Below are 22301 nucleotides of genomic sequence, written 5' to 3' on the forward strand. Positions count from 1 at the left end.
AAATATTTTTCACCAAATTGGGGACCTAAATTCGAGTATGTTGCTTTTTAACTGTATGTGGCAGTGTTCTCAAGAAAACAAATCAGAATCTACTATTTTCAGATGTTCTTTTACAGTCCTGGTCACTTTCACTATACTGGTTATGCCTAAACATAATTTAACATAAAGTTCACTTTTACACTGAAAATTAGTTTTAAAATTAATATCTAGTCATTGAGTACAACCACTGTCTTTTTAAATCTTAACACACTGTGCTTTTTAAAATTCATTCATCTATTATTTTCTGCAATTGTGTAGCGAGCAACTATGTAATAAGTAAAATGAGAAGGTACTTTTTATTTTGCCTGTCTCATTATTTACTCATCATTATTTCTTCCACTTCTGTAAAGTTGTTAGCATAGTGGTTGCTATACTATAGAAACTAAATTATACTAAGAGATGTTGCCCAGAATATCCCAGTAGGGGAACCAACTTGAATTTTAAAAATCTACAACTTCTAGGGTATAACATTTTGCACATTTCTTAATTTCCCCAAGCCCTCTTTCATCTTAAAATAGGATATTACTCCCTTTCTCACAGTATAATAAATGTGTGCTAATTTATATAAAAAGTCCAGTGCCTGACACAGAGATCCTTAATACATATTAGCATTCTTCCTTTCTGTGTCAGAATACTGACTGATTAATTAGAATGCTGTGTAATATTTCAAGGTCTTCACAGGTATTCTATTTTTTATTGTGCTGCCAGCCTGTTGAGATGCTGGTTTTAATGTGAAGCAAAATATTAGGTATTGCTATTCATGGCAACTACCACTGAGGTAGATGTGTTTCTACTGTCAAAATATAACTTATATTTTATATCTCTCAAGATATTTAAAATATGTTCTATTTTATCTTACTTGCTAGATGTCTTATGAAGAAATATTCCTTTTTAGGGATGCCTGGGTGGCTCAGTTGGTTGGGCGTCTGCCTTCCACTAGTCATGATTTCAGAGTCCTGGGATCAAGTCCCAAATCTGGCTCTCTGCTCAGCGGGGAGCCTGCTTCTCCCTATCCCACTCCCCCTGCTTGTGCCCTCTCTCTCTCTGTCAAATAAATAAATAAAATCTTTTTTAAAAAAAGAAAAAGAAATATTCCCTTTTATTTATATTTTAAACAAATCAAAATGTTTTTATTATTATTATATTTTAAGATTTTATGTATTTGAGAGAGAGAGAGCACAAACAGGGAGGAGGGGCAAAGGGAGAGGCAGAGAGAGAAGCAGACTCCCCACTGAGCAGGGAGCCCAGCGCGGGGGTGGATCCCAGGACACTGGGATCATGACCTGAGCTGAAAGCGGATGCTTAACGGAATGAGCCACCCAAGCACCCAAAATCTGTTTTTAAATGGACTTTATTCTGCCTTTCTGGACCTTTCTAAGTCTACAGGCACTATATTGGCAAAGCAATGTTGGAGAAGTTATGGAACTTTTGATCTAATCCTTTACAGACTCCTCTTAGTCAACTTCAACTTCAACCTGGTTGTGTCTGCTACCATGTGAGAAATGCTGTACTCATTTTCTCAAGGGAATAAACTTTACAGCAGTTGTTTCCAACTTTCTCCAATTTTCCTAATGTAATAAACACCTTCTCAGCTCTGCTACTCTCAGCATTTGACTTTCAGAGGACAATTTCCATTCCTCTGCTCTGGAAAATATTGACACCAGTTAACATGGATTTCCTCTGATATGCCTGCATTTACTTCATGACTGCATTACTTCAACATATCAGGACTCAAAATCCAACTGTTTGCCCCTCAAGTCTCTCCACTTTTCTAACACAAACTGACCCATAGCTTGTCTTATCTGTTAACATCTACAACTAGCTACATTATTGCAACCCTCTGTATTTTTCTCCCGAGAATAATTTTTTCTTTACTTTCAAGGTGCTATTTATACCCTATGTTAAAAAGGTTTTCAATTTATTTGGTGCCTCAAGTGACCATCTTTCTGGTGGAAAAAAATTCAAATTTCTCAGCATGAATGCATTACTAGTTGAGTGATCTTATATATTCCCATGGATTCAGCTGTCACCTGAATGCAAATGCATTCTGGACATAGGCCAGGTCTTAGTTCTCAAATTGACAGTAATTTTATTCCTACAGGTATAAATCTATGTCATGTCCAAAAAGGCAGAACATTATATTGAATATTTTGAAAGATTAAGGATATCAAAATAATATGTCAGTGACAGAACCAGTTTTGATGAAAAATTAAAAGTACCTATTCTGAATCTCCTATATATGCATTTAACTGAACATTTTTGTCATGATGTGGTTTTTCACTAACTTCCACTTAATCTCAATATAAAATATCTCTCTGAACAAAAGAAGCAAGCAGAGCCTGCCCTACTGCAGTCACAATAAACTCACTTTTTTGTCTGCATAGTAGGGGTCCAGGTCCTCCAGGGGCTCTGACACCATGCCTGGGGGGATGTCCCCATAGATGAAGGGCAGCTGTTTGCCAGCTTCCAAGTCGCTGCTTGGCCTCGGGCCTTCTTCATCATCATCTTTCTTTTCTTCTTTGGGTTCCTTTGTTTTTCCTTCAGCAATACGTTGTTCGATGAGGGCAAGAGACTGTTTTGTAAAATAGACAAAACTCTGAGGTCCTGGGGGAGGCAACGTTGCCATCTTTTCATCCTGTATATTTTATTTCCCCTTCAGCTCCTTACATAAGAGGCCTAAGTGGAAAAAAAGAAATAAAGTGTTAAATGTTTGCTAGCCAGAAATAGCACATTAAAAATAATAATAAACAGGGCGCCTGGGTGGCTCAGTTGGTTGAGCGACTGCCTTCGGCTCAGGTCATGATCCTGGAGCCCCAGGATCAAGTCCCATATCGGGCTCCTTGCTCAGCAGGGGGTCTGCTTCTCCCTCTGACCCTCCCCCCTCTCATGTGCTCTCTCTCTCTCTCTCTCATTCTCTCTAAAAAATAATTAATACTACTACTACTACTACTACTACTACTAATAATAATAATAAACAGATTTGGGGGCACCTGGGTGGCTCAGCTAGGACTCTTGATCTCAGCTCAGGTCATGATCTCAGGGTCATGAGATGCACTTGCCTCTGGCTCCTCATTCAGCAAGGGAGTCTGCTTGAGAGTCTCTCCCTCTCCCCCTTTCCTTCAGCAACCCCCCCACTGCCCTGCCGCTGCACCGCACCCCCAGTCATGTGGTCCTGTGCACGCGTGCTCTCTCTCTCAAATAAATGAATAAATCTTTAAACATATTTTTGGTTTCAACTATAAGAAGCAATGTGTTCACAGAATTAGGATGTTGAATTAGCATTTATTGACTACTATGCGCAAGATTTATTTCCCACACTCTCTACCATCTTTATTTAAAAATTTGAACTTAACACTTCCCAGCTTTTAAAGTGAAAAAGTGACAACTTAATGAAAAAAAAAATCTATTCCCTTTACTTTTCATTTGTATTCACTTTTAGTCCAATTCAGTTAACCTTTCTCATTTAAAATTCTTTACAACAGTGCTTCTGATAGTACCACTCTCCAGGTTCTCTTGCCTCTCTGATCACCTGATCCTCTTCTGTCTTAACTTCAAAATATGCTCACAAACTTCTGCTTCTCTCTCTTGGAGAAAGTCATTTCTTTGAAATGAGGTGATGGAAAGATTGTTTTATTCTATTTTGCATATTTAAATTTTCTTACAATTACATATTCCTTTAGAAATCAGAAAAAATATATTCTCATTTTGAATTCAAAACAATTTGGGAAAATAATTTAGGAAGAACAAAGAAAAGAAATTTGGAACATATCCGTGATAGTTTCAATTTAAAAATTTAAAAAAAACCCAATAGGATATGCATTCAAACTCTACTTCCCTAAATAACTTATATATCTATACAAAACCTATAGAAAAAAAAAAAAAACAAAATAAAAAAGTCAAGTTCCATATATTATTATCTTGGAATGTTATAAATAAAAAAGCATAAAAATAATAGTTCTTATTTTATTTTATTGTATTTTTTTAAATTTTATTTTATTATGTTAATCACCATACATTACATCATTAGTTTTTGATGTAGTGTTCCATGATTCATTGTTTGCGTATAACACCCAGTGCTCCATTCAATATGTGCCCTCTTTAATACCCATCACCAGGCTAACCCGTCCCCCCACCCCCTCCCCTCTAGAACCCTCAGTTTATTTCTCAGAGTCCATAATCTCTCATGGTTCATTTCCCCCTACTTTCCCCCCCCTTCATTTTCCCCTCCCTGCTATCTTCCTCTTCTTCTTTTTTTTTTAACATATAATGTATTATCTGTTTCAGAGGTATAGGTCTGTGATTCATCAGTCTTACACAATTCACAGAGCTTACCATAGAACATACCCTCCCCAATGTCTATCACACAGCCACCCCATCCCTCCCACCCCCACCACTCCAGCAACCCTGTTTGTTTCCTGAGATTAAGAATATCAGTGAGATCATGATACTTGTCTTTCTCTGATTGACTTATTTCGCTCAACATAATACCCTCTAGTTCCATCCACGTCATTGCAAATGGCAAGATTTTGGTTTTTTTTTTTTTTTGATGGCTGCATAATATCCCATTGTATATATATACCACTTCTTCTTTATCAGTTCATCTGTTGATGGACATCTTGGCTCTTTCCATAGTTTGGCTATAGTGGACATTGCTGCTATAAACATTGGGGTGCACGTACCCCTTTGGATCCCTACATTTGTGTCTTTGGGGTAAATACCTAGTAGTGCAATTGCTGGGTCATAGGGTAGCTCTATTTTCAACTTTTTGAGGAACCTCCATACTGTTTTCCAGAGTGGCTGCACAAGCTTGCATTCCCACCAGCAGTGTAGGAGGGTTCCCCTTTCTCTGCATCCCCGCTGACATCTGTCGTTTCCTGACTTGTTAATTTTAGCCATTCTGACTGGTGTGAGGTGGTATCTCACTGAAGTTTTGATTTGGATTTCCCTGATGCCGAGGGATGTTGAGCACTTTTGCATATGTCTGTTGGCCATTTGGATGTCCTCTATGGAAAAATGTCTGTTCATGTCTTCTGCCCATTTCTTGATTGGATTATTTGTTCTTTGGGTGTTGAGTTTGATAAGTTCTTTATAGATTTTGGATACTAGCCCTTTATCTGATATGTCATTTGCAAGTATCTTCTCCCATTCTGTCAGTTGTCTTTTGGTTTTGTTGACTGTTTCCTTTGCTGTGCAAAAGCTTTTTATCTTGATGAAGTCCCAATAGTTCATTTTTGCCCTTACTTCCCTTGCCTTTGGCAATGTTACTATGAAGCAGTTGCTGCAGCTGAGATCGAAGAGGTTGCTGCTTGTGTTCTCCTCTAGGATTTTGATGGAGTCCTGTCTCACATTGAGGTCTTTCAACCATTTGGAGTCTATTTTTGTGTGTGGTGTAAGGAAATGGTCCAGTTTCATTCTTCTGCATGTGGCTGTCCAATTTTCCCAACACCATTTGTTGAAGGGACTGTCTTTTTTCCATTGGACATTCTTTCCTGCTTTGTCGAAGATTAGCTGACCATAGAGTTGAGGGTCCATTTCTGGGCTCTCTATTCTGTTCCATTGATCTATGTGTCTGTTTTTGTGCCAGTACCATACTGTCTTGATGGTTACAGCTTTGTAATAGAGCTTGAAGTCCAGAATTGTGATGCCGCCAGCTTTGCTTTTCTTTTTCAACATTCCTCTGGCTATTTGGGGTCTTTTCTGGTTCCATACAAATTTTAGAATTATTTGTTCCATTTCTTTGAAAAAAAGTGGATAGTATTTTGATAGGGATTGCATTAAATGTGTAGATTGCTCTAGGTAGCATTGACATCGTCACAATATTTGTTCTTCCAATCCATGAGCATGGAACGTTTTTCCATTTCTTTGTGCCTTCCTCAATTTCTTTCATGAGTATTTTATAGTTTTCTGAGTACAGATTCTTTGCCTCTTTGGTCAGATTTATTCCTAGGTATCTTACGGTTTTGGGTGCAATTGTAAATGGGATCGACTCCTTAATTCTCTTTCTTCTGTCTTGTTGTTGGTGTATAGAAATGCAACTAATTTCTGTGCATTGATTTTCTATCCTGCCACTTTACTGAATTCCTGTATGAGTTCTAGCAGTTTTGGGGTGGAGTCTTTGGGGTTTTCCACATAAAGTATCATATCATCTGCAAAGAGTGAAGAGTTTGACTTCTTCTTTGCTGATTCGGATGCCTTTTATTTCTTTTTGTTGTCTGATTATTGTGGCTAGGACTTCTAGTAATATGTTGAATAGCAGTGGTGATAGTGGACATCCCTGCTGCGTTCCTGACCTTAAGGGGAAAGCTCGCAGTTTTTCCCCATTGAGAATGATATCCGCTGTGGGTTTTTCATAGATGGCTTTTATGATATTGAGGTATGTACCCTCTATCCCTACACTCTGAAGAGTTTTGCTCAAGAAAGAATGCTGTTCTTTGTCAAATGCTTTTTCTGCATCTATTGAGAGGATCATATGGTTCTTGTTCTTTCTTTTATTAATGTATTGTATCACATTGATTGATTTGCAGATGTTCAACCAACCTTGCAGCCCAGGAATAAATCCCACTTGGTCGTGGTGAATAATCCTTTTAATGTACTGTTGGATCCTATTGGCTAGTATTTTGGTGAGAATTTTTGCATCCATGTTCATCAGGGATATTGGTCTGTAATTCTCCTTTTTGATGGGGTCTTTGTCTGGTTTGGGGATCAAGGTAATGCTGGCCTCATAAAATGAGTTTGGAAGTTTTCCTTCCATTTCTATTTTTTGGAACAGTTTCAGAAGAATAGGTATTTTTTTTTAAAGATTTTATTTATTTATTTGAGAGAGAGAGAATGAGAGAGAGCACATGAGAGGGGGGAGGGTCAGAGGGAGAAGCAGACTCACTGCTGAGCAGGGAGCCCAATGCGGGACTCAATCCAGGGACTCCAGGATCATGACCTGAGCAGAAGGCAGTTGCTTAACCAACTGAGCCACCCAGGTGCCCAGAAGAATAGGTATTAATTCTTCTTTAAATGTTTGGAAGAATTCCCCTGGGAAGCCATCTGGCCCTGGGCTCTTGTTTGTTGGGAGATTTTTGATGACTGCTTCAATTTCCTTAGTGGTTATAGGTCTGTTCAGGTTTTCTATTTCTTCCTGGTTCAGTTTTGGTAGTTGATACATCTCTAGGAATGCATCCATCTCTTCCAGGTTATCTAATTTGCTGGCATAGAGTTGCTCATAATATGTTCTTATAATTGTTTGTATTTCTTTGGTATTGGTTGTGATCTCTCCTCTTTCATTGATGATTTTATTTATTTGGGTCCTTTCTCTTTTCTTTTTGATAAGTCTGGCCAGGGGTTTATCAATCTTATTAATTCTTTCAAAGAGCTAGCTCCTGGTTTTGTTGAACTGTTCAACTGTTCTTTTGGTTTCTATTTCATTGATTTCTGCTCTGATCTTTATGATTTCTCTTCTCCTGCTGGGTTTAGGCTTTATTTGCTGTTCTTTCTCCAGCTCCTTTAGGTGTAGGGTTAGGTTGTGTACTTGAGACCTTTCTTGTTTCTTGAGAAAGGATTGTATTGCTATATACTTTCCTCTTAGGACTGCCTTTGCTGCATCCCAAAGATTTTGAACAGTTGTGTTTTCCTTTTCATTGGTTTCCATGAATTTTTGTAATTCTTCAATTGCCTGGTTGACCCATTCATTCTTTAGTAGGATGCTCTTTAGCCTCCACGTATATGAGTTCTTTCTGACTTTCCTCTTGTGATTGAGGTCTAGTTTCAAAGCACTGTGGTCCGAAAATATGCAGGGAATGATCCCAATCTTTTGGTACCAGTTGAGACCTGATTTGTGACCCAGGATGTGATCTATTCTGGAGAATGTTCCATGGGCATTAGAGAAGAATGTGTATTCTGTTGCTTTGGGATGGAATGTTCTGACTATATCTGTGAAGTCCATTTGGTCCAGTGTGTCATTTAAAGTCTTTATTTCCTTGTTGATCTTTTGCTTAGATGATCTGTCCATTTCAGTGAGGGGGGTGTTAAAGTCCCTCACTATTATTATATTGTTGTCGATGTGTTTCTTTGATTTTGTTATTAATTGGCTTATATAATTGGCTGCTCCCATGTTAGGGGCATAGATATTTACAATTGTTAGATCTTCTTGTTGGATAGACCCTTTAAGTAGGATATAGTGTCCTTCCTCATCTCTTATTACAGTCTTTGGTTTAAAATCTGATTTGTCTGATATAAGGATTGCCACTCCAGCTTTCTTTTGGTGTCCATTAGCATGGTAAATGGCTTTCCACCCCCTCACTTTCAATCTGGAGGTGTCTTTGGGTCTAAAATGAATCTCTTAAAGACAGCATATCGATGGGTCTTGTTTTTTAATCCAATCTGATAGCCTGTGTTTTGATTGGGGCATTTAGCCCATTTACATTCAGGGTAACTATTGAAAGATAGGAGTTTAGTGCCATTGTATTGCCTCTAAGGTGACTATTACTGTATATTGTCTGTGTTCCTTTCTGGTCTATGTTACTTTTAGGCTCTCTCTTTGCTTAGAGGACTCCTTTCAATATTTCTTGTAGGGCTGGTTTCGTGTTTGCAAATTTCTTTAGTTTTTGTTTGTCCTAGAAGCTTTTTAGCTCTCCTTCAATTTTCAATGACAGCCTAGCTGGATATAGTATTCTTGGCTGCCTATTTTTCTCATTTACTGCTCTGAATATATCATGCCACTCTTTTCTGGCCTGCCAGGTCTCTGTGGATAGGTCTGTTGCCAATCTAATGTTTCTACCACTATAGGTTACATATCTCTTCTCCCGAGCTGCTTTCAGGATTTTCTCTTTGTCTCTGAGACTCCTAAATTTTACTATTAGATGTAGGGGTGTTGACTTTTATTGATTTTGAGGGGGGTTCTCTGTGCCTCCTGGATTTTGATGCCTGTTTCCTTCCCCAAATTAGGGAAGTTCTCTGCTATAATTTGCTCCAATATACCTTCTGTCCCCCTCTCTCTTTCTTCTTCTTCTGGGATCCCAATTATTCTAATATTGTTTTGTCTTATGGTATCACTTATCTCTCAAATTCTGCCCTCATGATCCAGTAGTTGTTTATCTCTCTTTTTCTCAGCTTCTTTATTTTCCATCATTTGGTCTTTTGTATCACTATTTCACTCTCCTGCCTCATTTATTGTAGAAGTTAGAGCCTCCATTTTTTATTGCACCTCATTAATAGCCTTTTTGATTTTGACTTGGTTAGATTTTAGTTCTTTTATTTCTCCAGAAAGGGTTTCTTTAGTATCTTCCATGCTTTTTTCAAGCCCAGCTAGTATCTTTATAATTGTCATTCTTAACTCTAGTTCTGATATCTTACTAATGTCCATATTGATTAGGTCCCTGGCAGTCAGTATTTCCTCTTGTCTTTTTTTTGAGGTGATTTTTCCCATCTTGTCATTTTGTCCAGAGGAGAATAGGTGAATGAGAGAACAAAATGCTAACAGGGTAACAATGACCCCAGAAAAATATACACTAAACAAATCAGAAGAGACCTGAAACTGGGGCAAAAGAAAGGGAAAAAAAGTAAAAAGAAAAAAAAAAGAAAAAGATAAAAAAAATATGATCAAATATGATCAGGCTGGTGAATAGATCAGTGCCATACACTAGATTTTGGGCATATTTTGGTCTTAGAAGAAAGTGCCTCCCAAAATTTTAAAGAAGAAAAACTTATATGTGTACAAAAATAAGGGTAAATACGATGAAGGGATGGAATATGACTATAAAGATGAAAATTATAGAAGATTTTATAAAAAGAATTGATAAGAATTTGGTTGAAAAAAGAAGGAAGAGGAATTAAAAAAACAAAAAGGGGCAGAAAATGTGATTAAGCAGGAGACTAGAACAAAGCCATACACTAGAGATATATTTTGGTCTGTTAGAAGAAACTGTATCCCAAAATTTTAAAGAGAGATCAACTTACATATATACCAAAAATAAAGTTAACTACTGTGAAGGGATAGAATATGACTCTAAAAATGAAAAATAAAAAAGATTTTTAAAAAAGGGATTGATGAGATGTTGGTTGAAAAGGGAAAAAGTCAAAAAAAAAAAAAAAAAAAGAAAAAATTATTAAAAAAATTAACTTTGAAAGACTAAAGAATCAGGGGGAAAAAAGCCATGAATTCTATGTGCTGTATTCCCCTAGCGCTGGAGTTCTGCCATACTCACTGATCGGTAAACTTGATCTTGGCTGGCTGTTCCTGTGGATCTTCTGGGGGAGGGGCCTGTTGCCATGGTTCTCAGATGTCTTTGCCAGAGGCGGGATTGCCCCACCCTTGCCGGGGGCCGGGCTAAGTAATCTGCTTGGGTTTGCTCTCAGGAGCTTTTGTTCCCTGCAAGATTTCCATACAGCTTTGGAGGATGAGAGTGAAAATGGCGGCCTCCCAATCTCTGCCCCAGAGGAGCCGAGAACTCGGGGCCCCACTCCTCAGTGAGCCCCCAGAGAAAAACAGTCAATCACTCCCGTCTTCCCGGTCTCCGGCTGCACTCTGTGCTCACCTGACCTGTGACCGAGCATTTCTATCTCTGGCACATGACCCGGTTTGGAGTCTCCACACTTGATCTTAACCAAAAGGCAGAGAAGTGATCTCCAAACCCAGCAGATCCCTGCGGTGTGCTCCAGCGCTGCTCCTCCCAGGGGAGGGAGGGGAGTCTCCCCCCATCTGCCGCTTCTTGGGTCCCTGCTGGAAGAGCAGTGGCCCGACTGTGCAGTGGATCATGGTTTATGGCAACCCCGAGCTGAGAGCCCAGTCCTCGGCTCCATCTTTGCAGCTGGCTTCCCTGCTCCAATACCTGGGAGCTCTGCCGCATTCAGTGACCCCCAGTCTTTCTGTGACCCCGAGGGTCCTGAGAGCACACTGTCCCAGCGAGGGTCCCATCCCCCCGCTTAGCCACTGGAGCGATGTCCCTCAGCGGAGCAAACTTCTAAAAGTTCTGATTTTGTGTTCCGCGGCTCTATCACTTGCCGGGAGCGGCTGATGGAGGCCCCCTCCCTCGCTGTCTATCCTCCCGAATATCGCCTAGGATTCACTTCTCCTCATGTCCTACCTTCCAGAAAGTGGTCGCTTTTCTGTTCAGAGAGTTGCTGCTCTTCTTTTCTTCGATCTCCTGTTGAGTTCGTAGGTGTTCAGAATGGTTTGATCCCTATCCAGCTGAATTCCTGGGACCAGATGAAATTTAGGTCTCCTACTCCTCTGCCATCTTGCTCCTCCTCCTAACAGTTCTTATTTTAAAAATAACAAACTCATTATTTCAATGAGTCAGGGTGACTTTGTAACTTCTCTGTTAAAAAATAAAAATGAGTCTTTTTTTTTCTTTTTACATTAAGATTGCCTCAGAGTCAGGACATCCCAACATCTATTATGTCGACCCATTGTAAATGGCTTGAAAAGCTGTATAAGTAATATCACCAAACACAGGAGAGTGAACTAAGAGAAGCCATGGTCTGCTCTTTTATTTTCCAATGCTAAATATAAAAATTAAGCAAATCATAGTAGTAACAACAGAGATTACACAGATTCAGAAAAAGAGGGGGAGAAGCTAAAACTATTCTTTTCCAGGTTTCTCCTATTTCCATATCAAATAAAATAAACTTCAATTATGTGTAGAACAAAGTGTATGACTTTTACCCTCAGTTATTTGGGCACAGTATAAGAACACTCCTTACCAGAAATCTATGTATTTTAAAAAGACTTTAGTAGCCTTTTAGAAACTGTACCACCTCAATCTGAGAAATAAGGCAGTGAGTGAAGTTTCCCCTTGGGTTTAGGAGATTCCTCAACACTTTTGGAAACCATACAGGGGAGGGAAGATTACTTTCCACAAAAGACTTTCAGTGTACACATACCTGGTATTTTGGAGAAAAGATGGCAGAAGAACTGGTATTTTTGTACATCCTACATTCAAAAGGAGGTGTCATCTCTTTCAGGAATTATTTGACAAATTCAGGTAAGTAGATGTCATGAACTCTGATGTCCAATCCCCAGTTCCACTATCCCCATTCCCTTTTCCCTTCTTTGTCTTCCCCTCACTCTCTATTTATGCACACCCTCAACATATAGGTTCTGATTCACTAAAGTACATACAAACAGCAGGGCTGGTGGGTGATTCATGTCACTGGTACCATGCTTGGGAGGTATTTTCCAGGTTAGGCTGGTGAAGCAATACGGTAAGCATCTGTTTACAATCACTGTCTTGGAATGTAAGCTTAAGAGACTCAGATCAGATTCTATCAACATTCTCTACGTTGGAGGGTATAGGGGAAGTCACAGCCTCCTATCTGGATTATAGGAATAAATAATGTGTATAAACTTTCGAGGAGAATTCTACAATATCTATCAAAAACCTTAAATATGTTAATTCATTTTTATTGCCAAATAACCTCCCTTCTAGGATTTATCCAAAAGCAATAATCTCAGATGTCCTCAAACATTTATGAAGATGTTCACTGCAATGTTTCCATAATATTGAAAAATTATAATTAACCTAAAAGCCTAATAGGATTTCAAAATAAAAAATGAACATATAATGAAAAATGGAGTGGCATTTAAAGAATGCTTTTGAAGACTATTTAATGAATTATAAAAATCTTATAATGGATAACTAATGTGTGTGTTATACACACACATTCCTGTATATTTATCTCAATTTTTAAAATGTACAGAAAGTCTGAAATTAAATGCACAATATATTCAATGAAGGTTATTCACAGCTGAGGGATCATGGGTTATTTTTATTACTTTCTTTGTAGCTTTATTTTTCAAATTTTTATAAGGAAAATTCATGCATTTTTATCCAAAAAAATTACTTTGAAAAGATGCATTGAAATTTATTTGACTTGAATTTAATAAATTTAATAAAATCAATCAATATTTATTCTTTTGTTTAATTTAAAATTTTGAAAGATATTATATTTCCACTAATTAATATTACTATGACTGCATTTTCTTTTGAATATTGCACATAAAGATATTTTTATGTTCTCATGACTATTTTGCCCAGCTACCATTAACCTCAATATTAGATGATACTTACACACCTACTGAAAACAAAAAATGAAGGTAGTATCCTTGTATCTGGGATTTCTCACAGTTAAAATAGATATAAAAATATTTATTCTGAACTCCCTTCTTATCTATTATCTATGCCTATATGCATGTACTATCTATCTATCTATCTATCTATCTATCTATCTACCATCTATCATCTATTTTTTCCTCATACATTTTTCCAGTCAAGGCACTTTCAACTTCTTTTTTTTTTTTTTAAAGATTTATTTATTTATTTGAGAGAGCGATAATGAGACAGAGTACATGAGAGGGGGGAGGGTCAGAGGGAGAAGCAGGCTCCTCGCTGAGCAGGGAGCCCGATGCGGGACTTGATCCCAGGACTCCAGGATCATGACCTAAGCCGAAGGCAGTTGCTTAACCAACTGAGCCACCCAGGCGCCCAGCACTTTCAACTTTTAATTTATGACTTCTAATGGTCTTATCCCATGTGTTTATTACCCCCGGCTTCCAAATTCCCATTGCAATGAAAATAAAGGCAGACAGTAGGGAAAAGTTTCATTATGCCATTGAAAACCAGAGAAGACACTGAAGAATCTTCATAAATCTGAAGAAGGGAGAACAGATAGGATTATCCTAGTGAGGAGATTAGCAGAAGCCACAACCTACACAGTCATCTGAGAAAGTTAAAACATAGAAAAATATATTTCTGTTCAGCAGAGAAGTCATAAGAGTTGGCCCATGGGTTAACAAGGTCAGAAAACAAGTTGACAAAGTATATCTACCCAACAATATTACAGGTCACGTTTCCACATTTCCTCCTCTATATCCAAGTGTGAAGCAGTGTGATTTATCCCCAGGCTAAACCAAAACATTAATCTCTGAATTAATTGACATAAGACCCCTAGGGTGTCAAGGGGAAGATGGACTTTTTTTTTTTTTTAATTTACTACCTTTTTCTCAGGTGTTTTTGAATTTTAATTTCTATTTTCATTTTAAATATATTAGTTTTTCACTGAATAATTCCTCAAATTATTTTGGGAAGTAATTAGGGAATAAATTATAAAGCAGCCTATCAAAAACTGCTGTGAATACTGGCCCATGCGATATGAAATAATATGCCATAAAAGAGTTCTGTGGCTAAATTTCAAAAATACTGGAATAGAAAATAAACTTAAACAAATTTCTCTGCCACTAGACTATTAGAGACTTTATACATTTAAGAGTTTGATAGAATTGATATATGGCAGATTCTGAATCTGCTAGATCACAGGATTCTTGTTGTTGCTGTTTTACTTTGATAATGTTAGAAATGATAAATTAGGGGAGCCTGGGTGGCTCAGTTGGTTAAGCGACTGCCTTCGGCTTAGGTCATGATCCTGGAGTCCCGGGATCGAGTCCCGCATCGGGCTCCTTGCTCAGCGAGGAGTCTGCTTCTCCCTCTGACCCTCCCCACCTCATGCTTTCTCTCTCTCTCAAATAAATAAATAAAATCTTAAAAAAAAAAAAGAAATGATAAATTATGAAATATTTCAAACACACAGAAAAGTATAGAAAATGATAGATTTAACAAACTTTGGGGCGCCTGGGTGGCTCAGTTGGTTAAGTGACTGCATTCAGCTCAGGTCATGATCCTGGAGTCCCGGGATGGAGTCCCACATCGGGCTCCCTGCTCGGCGGGGGGTCTGCTTCTCCCTCTGATCCTCTTCCCTCTCGTGCTCTCTGTCTCTCATTCTCTCTCTCTCAAATAAATAAATAAAATCTTTAAAAAAAAAACACAAACTTTAACAGTTTCCCATATTTGCTTTGGACCTTTAACTTTTTGTTTTTTGAAGAAATAAAAATATTCAGTTACAGTTGAAGTCCCCATCACCATTCTCAATTCAATTATCTCCACTTCCTCACTCATTTCCTAAGGATAACCTCAACCTGGTACAGAACCCTTTGTATTTCACATGTTTATTTCTCATGTGTTCTTCAGAAGACAGTGTGGAAACACTGTTTTGAATAACAAAATGGAACAATGGTTTGATGCTAAAATGGTAAAATTGAACCTATTTAATGTTTACTAATTACCCTTACGCCTTGTGGCTTTGCTATATTTTCTTATTACCCCTGGTATTTTGGTATATTATTTAGGATTTTCCATGAAGATAGACTCTTCTTGCCTTTTCCTTGCCCATATCCTAAAATGTAGCCAATCAGACACATACACACCATCCACATACACAAAGCTTGCAGGCATTCCTCTCTGTCAAGGGAGGATTTGTTTGGGAAACAGACATACATAAAGGCAGAAGCAACCCTAAACAACAGCAACATAGTCTTTCATTCATAAATATTAATAGATAATTAAGGATGAATTGGTAATCAAGGACTACCAAACATATAACTGAAGGACAGAGATGACCAGACCAAACTCCTAACTCTAAAAGAAAAGATTTAGCAAACATAGGGGAATATTAAGAGGTTAAAATTAGTATTCTCAGAGAAATTTGAGAAGATAATCTCTTACTGAAAAGAATAAGCTATCAAAAACAATAAAAAATTCTTGGTAATTGGAGGCACGACCATCAGAATAAAAATTTCAATAGAATATTTGCTGAAAAGAAGTAGAAGTCAGAATTTTAGTTACCTTTCAAAGGTACTTTACCAGGAAGGAGCACAAGTGAGAATTCTCAGGTGTGTGAGAATTGATATGTGTGATGGTCTCACAAGTATATATATGTGAAAAAAATTCATAGCGTTCTGTACTTTAGATTTGTGCCAATATAGTAGAGCAAAAGAGCAAAGGAAAACTCAAAACAAAATTCAGGAGATGTGGAATAATTTAGGGAGTCCCGGCATCAGTCTCTAAAGAGGGAGCAGCAAATGAAGAGAGAAAATAATACAAAAAATGATATAGGAAATGTAATCAAGAGTCATCACGCTGAAAAGTATGGAAGAGGTTCAATTAAAAAGATCATTCTAGTGAAAATTTAGAACTCCAATAATAAAGAACAAGGTTTTGAAAAAAAATCTCTATATTAGACCCATAATCTATATAATAAACTGGAGACAATTTGAAATTTATTTTGTTAATATCTCTCTTTCAAAGGCCTAATGTGTCACACTGCAAACTCCCACAGGTAAGAAACGTCTTCTACTTTCTCTCTTAGATGAATATGGAACATTTTTTTAGGTGCCTCCTATGGCTGGCTTGCTGAAAGTGTGATTTTCCATATTACCAAATATCACTGAATCTGACACCAATTCTTCCATAATTAGGTTTAGAAACTGGCATTACATTATACTAATATCAAGAACCCATAGTATGGAATTAACAAGTATTATTCCCTACTATTTTCTTAAGGACTATGTTTTAAAAGCTCTTTTCACTTATGTTAGGTAATAGTGAGAAGGCAGCTAAGTGTCACTTGTCCCTATTGCTGCCAAAAATGCATGTCAAAATAAAGGTATACTCCATTGTGGTTCTTGACCACAGTGTATAGAAGAATCATCCATGTAAATTAAAAAAAAAAATACAGCTGCCAGGGCTCACCCAAGTAATGCTGAAACAAACTTTTAGGGAGAGGGCCTACGCTTGTCTACTTTTAAAAAGCATAAATTATTGATGTGAATCTCCTTTTAAGAACCATTTTTTTAAAGATTTTATTTATTTATTTATTTGACAGAGAGAGAGGGAACACAAGCAGGGGGAGTGGCAGAGGGAGAAGCAGGATCACTGAGCAGGGAGCCTGATGCGGGGCTCGATCCCAGGACCCTGGGATCATGACCTGAGCCAAAGGCAGACGCTTAACGACTGAGCCACCCAGGTGCCCTTTAAGAACCACTTTAAAGCAACAAATGCACTAAAGTGAAAACATCTGATGAATACATACAACTTAGTGACCAGGTTTTGTTACTTAACAAGAGAAAAACAAATCCAATTAAAGGTGTACAAAACTTTTTGGATTTTGTTTTATTTTGAAGAGAGAAATGTAAAATATCAAAGTTCAAAATCTCCATTTTAAAATTGAAAGGATAAACATAAATTCCACTCAAGAAAAGCACCACACACACATATATGTATATATATTACATTGTGTATACACACACACACACACAATGCAATATTACTCAGCCATCAAAAAGAATGAAATCTTGCCATTTGCAAGGACAACGTGGATGGAGCTAGAGGGTATTATGCTAAGCAAAATAAGTCATTCAGAGAAAGACAAATACCATATGATTTCACTCACATGTGAAAACAGATGGACATAGGGAAAGGGAAGGAAAAATAAAATAAGATAAAAACAGAGAGGGAGGCAAACCATAAGAGACTCTTAACTATAGGAAACAAACTGAGGGTTGCTGGAGGGGAGGTGGTTGGGGAGATGGGGTAATTGGGTGATGGGCATTAAGGAGGGCACATGATGTAATGAGCACTGGGTATTATATAAGACTGAGGAATCACTAAACTCTACCCCTGAAACTAATAATACACTATATATTAACTAAGTTGAATTTAAATTAAAAAAAATAAAAAAAAAAAAGAAAAGCACCACATATTTTGAACTCTGAATCTGTTATGCTCAGTTAAAGAAAGAAAAGTTGGAATGAAGAGAGACAAAAGGAAGAATGAGAAATGACACTGAAGGATGGAAGGAAGAATGAGAAACGACATTGAATGATGGAAGGAAGGATGGAAGGAAGATCTTTTCAAATAAGAAAAGAGAGCATAATAGGAAAGAAAGGGATGTGAGATTAACAAAAATATCCTCAGTCCCTTAGTATATACTTCCAGCTCTAAAATCCAAGACAATGAAAAAAAGCAAAGCAAATTCTTCACCATGTTAATTTTTGGTTTTAATTCTCAATATTTTAAATATCACTCATGTTGCTCACATTACTTTATCCCTATTAGGCTTGGAAACTCCGTTTTTGTTTCCTTCATTCTCTCCACTTTCATTTGAGCCATTCGGTATTCCTTGCTGGAATGGCCCTATACTCACTCATCCTTCAAACTGGTCAGCTCTTCTGTGACCTCAGATAATCGGCTGCTACCAATAAGCGAGGAGAAGGAGGATGTATTCCTGATGTAAAATCACCAAGAGCTACATCTAGTTTTTCAAGTATTTATTTTAAAAAGCCGATCTTCCATGGTGACTAGAGTCAATAATACTGTATTAAATATTTGAAAGTTGTTAGAAAGTAAATCTTCAAAGCCCTCATCAGAAGAAAAAAAAGAAAAAAATTTATAATTAGGTATGATGTCAGATGGTAACTACTTATTGTAGTGATCATTTTGCAATGTATACAAATATCAATTCATTATGTTATACACCTGGAAGTTATGTAATATTATATGTCAAATATACTTCAATTTTTGGGGGGGAATAAATGGCAGTATTGCAAAAAAAGATAAAGATATTAAAAGAAACATGTTTATTTAATCAACTTAAAAACTATAGGTATGTATTACTTTATGAACACTATTTAGGAGTGTATACACTTAAAAAAAACCCATGAGTTTCTAGTTTCTTTCTAAATTTGAGTTTCTGCAAGACATTGGAAATATGGCTCAATTTCCAAAATGTAAAATAGATAAAATCCTTTAGGAATAGTTAACATATACCACAAAGTATACTTGTATTCAATAAAGAAAAATCCAAACTGGTTCCAGTAGCTCACAGATAAGTAATCATCTTGACGTTGAACATCACAATCCCTGTTCTACCTTTTATAGCTATTGACCCTGCCCAGATGACTTAACTTCTCTGAGCTTCAGTTTCCTAGTTTGAAAAATGGTGTTAATAATCACTGCCTCAAAGAGTATTTGGATTAGGATGGTTAAGTCTGTGTAAAGTACTTAGTAGAGAGTTTTCCACATAGTTACCATGAAAAAAAAATGGTGCTGTTAATAGTACTAACTTGTTCTTCCATTTGAATTCCTTACTTTGAACAATTTCATCATGCATCTATAATTAAGATCTATTAATTTCATTAATCTTGAGGATATTTCAATTTATAGGAATTACTAGCCTTTTAAACATGAAGCATATTTCACACATGGGTATAAAAGAAGCAGAGTTTTGGTTTAGAGTAGTGATTCAAGTGCAAGTTCTAGAGCTAGAAAGACTGGAGTTTGAATCCTGGGTTTGCCATTTACTAGCTATGGATGTGACCTTGGTTATTGAAGTTATCCACTCTGAGCCTAAAATCATTGAAGCATTTAGAATAGAACCAGTTACTTTGCAAAATATAATGTTAGACACTGCAAGTAGCCCTAGAATAAATATTGATTGCTCAGAGGTTTAGATTGCTGCTGGAATTTAAGGAAAGCCCATTAATTCATCTTTGTTGCCTTGAACTTTATATGAAAACTTGGAAAATATATTTTTTAATTAGACAAAGTTATGTGGCTCATGAGGTATATCAATAATTTTTCTTTTTTCTTTTTTTTTAATTGAATTGTTATTTCTGAACAAGTTCAGAAGGAAATGAATTCTTCCACTTGGTTCACCTTCTGAGAAGCATTAAATATCATTAATGGAATCTGTGAAAAGAGTACAAGAATGATCCCTTCCTTCAAGCAAGAAATATCACAGGTAGTCTCTCTAGAGTTTTAGGGACTCTGGATGCCTGCTATGACTCAGAATAGACTATTATTCTGAAAACTGTCTTCTATTATCAGGAACAGCCTCCAGGAAGCTGCTTTGGGGGATTCCTTTAGTCCTCAGAGTCCTATGAAGCCTTTTCACATGGGATAACCCCTGAGAGTGAGACTGGGCGGCGGGCGGCGGGGGGGGAGGGGGGGGCTCACCTACATACTTGGAAATCAAATTGGGAATCTCCCAGAAATCACTTAGTGAACACCAAAACCAATTCTTACCTAAAGGACTGAAAGGAGAAAATGTGGGCTGTGCCCTTTATCTTACACTGGCAAAGGTCCCAGGGGCTTCTATTACCTTCTTGGCCCCATGGCAGGTACCTAATACTAGAACACTAAATTGTAGTTCCCAACTGATTTATTAATGTCAGAGTGCCAACTCTATTGTGGTTCAGATAGGATATGTGTGTATTATGTCCATATAACTTTGTAATATGAATTATGCTTCGGTAAGGATTATTATTAGCATACTTTGTCTTACATATGAAATCTACATTTAAAGAATGGAATTAATTATTCTCTTAAAAATATTTCCCATAGGGGCAGCTGGTGGCTTAGTCGGTTAAGTGTCTGCCTTCGGCTCAGGTCATAATCTCAGGGTCCTGGGCTCGAGCCCTGCACCGGCCTCCCTGGTTGGTGGACAGTCTGCTTCTCCCTCTCCCTCTACCCCTCCCCCAATTCATGCTTGCTCTCTCTCTCAAATAAACAAATAAAAATCTTTTAAAAAATTAAAAATATTTCCCATAGAATTCTTTTAGCAGTAAATTTTATTTGACAATTTTCAACATTTCTTGTAGAAAGCAAGTAATATTTGAATTTCTTATTTAACTGTGACTAGAGGGATTAAGATAGGATATTTCCATATATCAAGAAGAATAGTTCTTTATAGATTTTGGATACTAGCCCTTTATCTGATATGTCATTTGCAAATATCTTCTCCCATTCTGTCGGTTGTCTTTTGGTTTTGTTGACTGTTTCCTTTGCTGTGCAAAAGCTTTTTATCTTGATGAAGTCCCAATAGTTCATTTTTGCCCTTGCTTCCCTTGCCTTTGGCGATGTTTCTAGGAAGAAGTTGCTTCGGCTGAGGTCAAAGAGGTTGCTGCCTGTGTTCTCCTTTAGGATTTTGATGGACTCCTGTCTCACATTGAGGTCTTTCAACCGTTTGGAGTCTATGTTTGTGTGTGGTGTAAGGAAATGGTCCAGTTTCATTCTTCTGCATGTGGCTGTCCAATTTTCCCAACACCATTTGTTGAAGAGACTGTCTTTGTTCCATTGGACATTCTTTCCTGCTTTGTCGAAGATGAGTTGACCATAGAGTTGAGGGTCCATTTCTGAGGCTCTCTATTCTGTTCCATTGATCTATGTGTCTGTTTTTGTGCTATAGCAGCAATGTCCACAATAGCCAAACTGTGGAAAGAGCCAAGATGTCCATCGACAGATGAATGGATAAAGAAGATATGGTATATATATACAATGGAATATTATGCAGCCATCAAAAGGAATGAGATCTTGCCATTTGCAACCACGTGGATGGAACTGGAGGGTATTATGTTGAGTGAAATAAGTCAAACAGAGAAAGACATGTATCATATGATCTCACTGATATGAGGAATTCTTAATCGCAGGAAACAAACTGAGTGTTGTTGGAGTGGGGGGTGGGGTGGGAGGAATGGGGTGACTGGGTGATGGACACTGGGGAGGGTGTGTGCTCTGGTAAGCGCTGTGAATTGTGCAAGACTGTTGAATCTCAGATCTGTACCTCTGAAACAAATAATGCAATATATGTTAAGAAAAAAAAAAAGAAGAAGAAGAAGAAGAAGGTAGCGGGAGGGGATGAATGAAGCAGGGGAAATCGGAGGGGTAGACGAACCATGAGAGACGATAGACTCTGAAAAACAAACTGAGGGTTCTAGAGGGGAGGGGGGTGGGAGGATGGGTTGGCCTGGTGGTGGGTATTGAGGAGGGCACGTTCTGCATGGAGCACTGGGTGTTGTGCACAAACAATGAATCATGGAACACTTCATCTAAAACTAATGATGTAATGTATGGGGATTAACATAAGAATAAAATTAAAAAAAAATAAATAATAATTTTAAAAAAAGGAGAATAATCACACATTCATGATTCTATAATAATATCAGACACTGTTTTATATTGTCACTGAGTCTCTTACCTATAGATAAGTTAAATTCTATACATATATAAAATTAAAATTGGTTCAATAAACCATTTTGAAGATCTGCCAAAATCTGAATCAAATTAGGTCAAATCTAAATTATTTAAGACAGTGGACCAATGTAAAAATAAGCAAAATAGAATGTTTTATTGATGTTGACTGTTGTCAAATGAAAAACTGCTTTGAAAATGTCACTTCTCTAGAACGGATAGTGATATTTTCCCACAGGTATAATCTTGGCCAGAGTACCATTAATTTTTAAAATATTCTCAAAGCACCATAGAATCTATGAATGAGCATTTTCAAAAGCACTGTAAAATGAATCATAGCTAACATCAGCAATGATAACTCATGTTGATAATATGTTCCCCCTTTTTTTTAAAGGTTTTATTTATTTATGGAGA

The 22301-nt window shown here is 37.3% G+C and overlaps 1 protein-coding gene across 1 annotated transcript in view; it reads right to left on the reverse strand.

The window, feature by feature from the left end:
- Positions 1–22301, reverse strand: part of SCN9A (sodium voltage-gated channel alpha subunit 9) — a 177479-nt gene that overhangs the window by 100109 nt on the left and 55069 nt on the right. The window contains exon 2 of the mRNA XM_064586642.1: positions 2408–2715. Within this exon, the coding sequence (XP_064442712.1) occupies positions 2408–2665 (258 nt within the window). The 5' untranslated portion in view covers positions 2666–2715. The remainder of the gene's footprint in view (positions 1–2407; positions 2716–22301) is intronic.

The sequence above is a fragment of the Mirounga angustirostris genome, unplaced genomic scaffold (assembly GCF_029215605.1).
Source record: "Mirounga angustirostris isolate CCGP_5_RB_7025 unplaced genomic scaffold, mMirAng1.0.hap1 SCAF_3, whole genome shotgun sequence".
NCBI lineage: Eukaryota > Metazoa > Chordata > Mammalia > Carnivora > Phocidae > Mirounga > Mirounga angustirostris.